The sequence below is a fragment of the Gigantopelta aegis genome, chromosome 14 (genome assembly GCF_016097555.1).
Source record: "Gigantopelta aegis isolate Gae_Host chromosome 14, Gae_host_genome, whole genome shotgun sequence".
Lineage (NCBI taxonomy): Eukaryota > Metazoa > Mollusca > Gastropoda > Neomphalida > Peltospiridae > Gigantopelta > Gigantopelta aegis.
Genome location: NC_054712.1, coordinates 3,230,313 through 3,237,370, shown reverse-complemented (window position 1 = coordinate 3,237,370; position 7,058 = coordinate 3,230,313). Strand labels below are relative to the sequence as shown.

Genomic DNA, 7,058 nt, shown 5'->3' with positions numbered 1-7,058 from the left:
TCCATACACTACAAGGTAAAACAAATACATTCTTCTAAATCACTAGTTCACTCATACCGTCATACCACTAGTTCACTCATACCATCATACCAGATCCCAACCTTGTCCATACACTACAAGAAAAAACAAATACATTCTTCTAAACTACTAGTTCAACTTTAAATCTAATATAACATATTGTAGTAATGGGTCTTGGAGATGTACATTTTTTCATTCATAATAATAGGAAATACAGAATTTTTTAAATTGTGATAAATAAATTAATAAAAACCCCAACACAAAACCCCTCAAACATTTAGGTATAAATAAAAATGATAAATAATATACACTATTGTTGGAATTTAATTAAAGTATCCAGCTGGTTCATAATAATTAATTAACAGGTCATACATATCTACACTTGAGTTAGCATTTTTAAAAAGTTATCTTTTCTTGCATATTGAGATACAATGGCGTAGGAAGCAGGAGGGGGGTAAGGGTAGCATATGCCCCCTACTTTTCTTGATCCAGTAGCAGCCACGATGATTTATATAAATTTATATTTGTGTGTGTGTGTGTGTGTGTGTGTGCCCCCCGCCTCACTTTTTGGCACCTTCCTATGCCACTGAGATATAACACAGCTAGAGTTACTTGCCCTCCACGTGTTTAATCCAGGCACACATCGGAGTCCAGGTAGAGTTTTGCTCACGTCAATTATTTCAATTGCACCTATGGACAAAATACAGAAATGTAAATGCATGTCCACTGTGCATACACAAAGATAAAAGGAAAACAATGATCTTAAATATAGTCACAAAGCACACATTGACAAAACTCATATTAAATACAGTCACAAAGCACACATTGACAAAACTCATATTAAATACAGTCACAAAAGCTATTAAAAAACCCTATAAATTTAATATCATATAAAACTTGCATTAACACCAATCCACAGCAAACGACTTTTGGAAGTTTAAATAGAGAAGACGACATAAGTGACCAATGGACACCATTTATCTTACAAGTTGTTTTAAAATGAATCTAATGAGATACGCTTTCAAACGAGTGGTATCTAATGAGATACGCTTTCAAATGAGTGGTACCTAATGAGATACGCTTTCAAACGAGTGGTATCTAATGAGATACGCTTTCAAACGAGTGGTACCTAATGAGATACGCTTTCAAATGAGTGGTACCTAATGAGATACGCTTTCAAACGAGTGGTACCTAATGAGATACGTTTTCAAATGAGTGGTATCTAATGAGATACGCTTTCAAACGAGTGGTACCTAATGAGATACGCTTTCAAACGAGTGGTATCTAATGAGATACGTTTTCAAACGAGTGGTACCTAATGAGATACACTTTCAAATGAGTGGTACCTAATGAGATACGCTTTCAAACGAGTGGTATCTAATGAGATACGTTTTCAAACGAGTGGTATCTAATGAGATACGCTTTCAAATGAGTGGTACCTAATGAGATACGCTTTCAAACGAGTGGTATCTAATGAGATACGCTTTCAAACGAGTGGTATCTAATGAGATACGCTTTCAAATGAGTGGTACCTAATGAGATACGCTTTCAAACGAGTGGTATCTAATGAGATACGTTTTCAAACGAGTGGTACCTAATGAGATACGCTTTCAAACGAGTGGTATCTAATGAGATACGTTTTCAAATGAGTGGTACCTAATGAGATATGTTTTCAAATGAGTGGTATCTAATGAGATACGTTTTCAAATGAGTGGTATCTAATGAGATACGTTTTCAAACGAGTGGTATCTAATGAGATACGCTTTCAAACGAGTGGTATCTAATGAGATACGTTTTTAAACGAGTGGTACCCAATGAGATACGTTTTTAAACGAGTGGTACCCAATGAGATACGTTTTCAAAAGAGTGGTACCTTATGGCCACTAATGTGGTATTCTACATGTACTTCTTACATATCCTCAAAAACCAGGTTTGAAATGAATACAAACGTCTTTTCCAACTAAAACATGTGCTTATGTGTCAGTTTCAAGAACAACTTATACATCACAAATCTATGAATATTTTGATCTTGCCTATGGATGGTATGGCCCCGATGACTGGGTTTTCATCTAGGAGCAGCCAATAGTTTGTCTTATAATCAATATCGCAACAAACCCATTGCATTTTTCCATTGAAATGCACCATCCCACATTCAAGACACCACATACCATGGCCTTTGATATACTAGCTGTGGTGCACTGGCTGGAACAAGAAATAGCCCAGTGGGTTCACAGACGGGGATGATCACAGACTGAACACACAATTACATGCAAGCTCTTACCACTCTAGGGGGTACATCTCGTCCTGGGGCACGGGGACGATCACAGACTCAACACACAATTACATGCAAGCTCTTACCACTCTAGGGGTACATCTCGTCCTGGGGCACGGGGACGATCAGACTCAACACACAATTACATGCAAGCTCTTACCACTCTAGGGGGTACATCTCGTCCTGGGGCACGGGGACGATCAGACTCAGACTGATACACACAATTACATGCAAGCTCTTACCACTCTAGGGGTACATCTCGTCCTGGGGCACGGGGACGATCAGACTCAACACACAATTACATGCAAGCTCTTACCACTCTAGGGGTACATCTCGTCCTGGGGCACGGGGACGATCAGACTCAACACACAATTACATGCAAGCTCTTACCACTCTAGGGGGTACATCTCGTCCTGGGGCACGGGGACGATCACAGACTGAACACACAATTACATGCAAGCTCTTACCACTCTAGGGGGTACATCTCGTCCTGGGGCACGGGGACGATCACAGACTGAACACACAATTACATGCAAGCTCTTACCACTCTAGGGGTACATCTCGTCCTGGGGCACGGGGACGATCAGACTCAACACACAATTACATGCAAGCTCTTACCACTCTAGGGGTACATCTCGTCCTGGGGCACGGGGACGATCAGACTCAACACACAATTACATGCAAGCTCTTACCACTCTAGGGGTACATCTCGTCCTGGGGCACGGGGACGATCAGACTCAACACACAATTACATGCAAGCTCTTACCACTCTAGGGGGTACATCTCGTCCTGGGGCACGGGGACGATCAGACTCAACACACAATTACATGCAAGCTCTTACCACTCTAGGGGTACATCTCGTCCTGGGGCACGGGGACGATCAGACTCAACACACAATTACATGCAAGCTCTTACCACTCTAGGGGTACATCTCGTCCTGGGGCACGGGGACGATCAGACTCAACACACAATTACATGCAAGCTCTTACCACTCTAGGGGGTACATCTCGTCCTGGGGCACGGGGACGATCACAGACTGAACACACAATTACATGCAAGCTCTTACCACTCTAGGGGGTACATCTCGTCCTGGGGCACGGGGACGATCACAGACTGAACACACAATTACATGCAAGCTCTTACCACTCTAGGGGTACATCTCGTCCTGGGGCACGGGGACGATCAGACTCAACACACAATTACATGCAAGCTCTTACCACTCTAGGGGTACATCTCGTCCTGGGGCACGGGGACGATCAGACTCAACACACAATTACATGCAAGCTCTTACCACTCTAGGGGGTACATCTCGTCCTGGGGCACGGGGACGATCACAGACTGAACACACAATTACATGCAAGCTCTTACCACTCTAGGGGGTACATCTCGTCCTGGGGCACGGGGACGATCACAGACTGAACACACAATTACATGCAAGCTCTTACCACTCTAGGGGGTACATCTCGTCCTGGGGCACGGGGACGATCACAGACTGAACACACAATTACATGCAAGCTCTTACCACTCTAGGGGGTACATCTCGTCCTGGGGCACGGGGACGATCACAGACTGAACACACAATTACATGCAAGCTCTTACCACTCTAGGGGGTACATCTCGTCCTGGGGCACGGGGACGATCACAGACTGAACACACAATTACATGCAAGCTCTTACCACTCTAGGGGTACATCTCGTCCTGGGGCACGGGGACGATCAGACTCAACACACAATTACATGCAAGCTCTTACCACTCTAGGGGGTACATCTCGTCCTGGGGCACGGGGACGATCACAGACTGAACACACAATTACATGCAAGCTCTTACCACTCTAGGGGGTACATCTCGTCCTGGGGCACGGGGACGATCACAGACTGAACACACAATTACATGCAAGCTCTTACCACTCTAGGGGGTACATCTCGTCCTGGGGCACGGGGACGATCAGACTCAACACACAATTACATGCAAGCTCTTACCACTCTAGGGGTACATCTCGTCCTGGGGCACGGGGACGATCAGACTCAACACACAATTACATGCAAGCTCTTACCACTCTAGGGGGTACATCTCGTCCTGGGGCACGGGGACGATCACAGACTGAACACACAATTACATGCAAGCTCTTACCACTCTAGGGGTACATCTCGTCCTGGGGCACGGGGACGATCACAGACTGAACACACAATTACATGCAAGCTCTTACCACTCTAGGGGGTACATCTCGTCCTGGGGCACGGGGACGATCACAGACTGAACACACAATTACATGCAAGCTCTTACCACTCTAGGGGGTACATCTCGTCCTGGGGCACGGGGACGATCACAGACTGAACACACAATTACATGCAAGCTCTTACCACTCTAGGGGGTACATCTCGTCCTGGGGCACGGGGACGATCACAGACTGAACACACAATTACATGCAAGCTCTTACCACTCTAGGGGTACATCTCGTCCTGGGGCACGGGGACGATCACAGACTGAACACACAATTACATGCAAGCTCTTACCACTCTAGGGGTACATCTCGTCCTGGGGCACGGGGACGATCAGACTCAACACACAATTACATGCAAGCTCTTACCACTCTAGGGGGTACATCTCGTCCTGGGGCACGGGGACGATCACAGACTGAACACACAATTACATGCAAGCTCTTACCACTCTAGGGGGTACATCTCGTCCTGGGGCACGGGGACGATCACAGACTGAACACACAATTACATGCAAGCTCTTACCACTCTAGGGGTACATCTCGTCCTGGGGCACGGGGACGATCAGACTCAACACACAATTACATGCAAGCTCTTACCACTCTAGGGGTACATCTCGTCCTGGGGCACGGGGACGATCAGACTCAACACACAATTACATGCAAGCTCTTACCACTCTAGGGGGTACATCTCGTCCTGGGGCACGGGGACGATCACAGACTGAACACACAATTACATGCAAGCTCTTACCACTCTAGGGGTACATCTCGTCCTGGGGCACGGGGACGATCAGACTCAACACACAATTACATGCAAGCTCTTACCACTCTAGGGGGTACATCTCGTCCTGGGGCACGGGGACGATCACAGACTGAACACACAATTACATGCAAGCTCTTACCACTCTAGGGGGTACATCTCGTCCTGGGGCACGGGGACGATCACAGACTGAACACACAATTACATGCAAGCTCTTACCACTCTAGGGGTACATCTCGTCCTGGGGCACGGGGACGATCACAGACTGAACACACAATTACATGCAAGCTCTTACCACTCTAGGGGTACATCTCGTCCTGGGGCACGGGGACGATCACAGACTGAACACACAATTACATGCAAGCTCTTACCACTCTAGGGGGTACATCTCGTCCTGGGGCACGGGGACGATCACAGACTGAACACACAATTACATGCAAGCTCTTACCACTCTAGGGGGTACATCTCGTCCTGGGGCACGGGGACGATCACAGACTGAACACACAATTACATGCAAGCTCTTACCACTCTAGGGGGTACATCTCGTCCTGGGGCACGGGGACGATCACAGACTGAACACACAATTACATGCAAGCTCTTACCACTCTAGGGGTACATCTCGTCCTGGGGCACGGGGACGATCAGACTCAACACACAATTACATGCAAGCTCTTACCACTCTAGGGGGTACATCTCGTCCTGGGGCACGGGGACGATCACAGACTGAACACACAATTACATGCAAGCTCTTACCACTCTAGGGGGTACATCTCGTCCTGGGGCACGGGGACGATCACAGACTGAACACACAATTACATGCAAGCTCTTACCACTCTAGGGGTACATCTCGTCCTGGGGCACGGGGACGATCACAGACTGAACACACAATTACATGCAAGCTCTTACCACTCTAGGGGTACATCTCGTCCTGGGGCACGGGGACGATCACAGACTGAACACACAATTACATGCAAGCTCTTACCACTCTAGGGGGTACATCTCGTCCTGGGGCACGGGGACGATCACAGACTGAACACACAATTACATGCAAGCTCTTACCACTCTAGGGGTACATCTCGTCCTGGGGCACGGGGACGATCAGACTCAACACACAATTACATGCAAGCTCTTACCACTCTAGGGGTACATCTCGTCCTGGGGCACGGGGACGATCAGACTCAACACACAATTACATGCAAGCTCTTACCACTCTAGGGGGTACATCTCGTCCTGGGGCACGGGGACCACGATCACAGACTGAACACACAATTACATGCAAGCTCTTACCACTCTAGGGGGTACATCTCGTCCTGGGGCACGGGGACGATCACAGACTGAACACACAATTACATGCAAGCTCTTACCACTCTAGGGGTACATCTCGTCCTGGGGCACGGGGACGATCACAGACTGAACACACAATTACATGCAAGCTCTTACCACTCTAGGGGTACATCTCGTCCTGGGGCACGGGGACGATCACAGACTGAACACACAATTACATGCAAGCTCTTACCACTCTAGGGGGTACATCTCGTCCTGGGGCACGGGGACGATCAGACTCAACACACAATTACATGCAAGCTCTTACCACTCTAGGGGTACATCTCGTCCTGGGGCACGGGGACGATCAGACTCAACACACAATTACATGCAAGCTCTTACCACTCTAGGGGGTACATCTCGTCCTGGGGCACGGGGACGATCAGACTCAACACACAATTACATGCAAGCTCTTACCACTCTAGGGGGTACATCTCGTCCTGGGGCACGGGGACGATCACAGACTGAAC

General features: G+C 47.5%; 1 protein-coding gene across 1 annotated transcript in view; it reads right to left on the bottom strand.

The window, feature by feature from the left end:
* LOC121388401 (RNA cytosine C(5)-methyltransferase NSUN2-like) overlaps positions 1–7,058 on the bottom strand; it is a 36,613-nt gene that overhangs the window by 13,878 nt on the left and 15,677 nt on the right. The window contains exons 12-13 of the mRNA XM_041519710.1: positions 530–708; positions 91–113 (exon numbers count right to left, since the gene is read on the bottom strand). Of these exons, the coding sequence (XP_041375644.1) occupies positions 91–113; positions 530–708 (202 nt within the window). The remainder of the gene's footprint in view (positions 1–90; positions 114–529; positions 709–7,058) is intronic.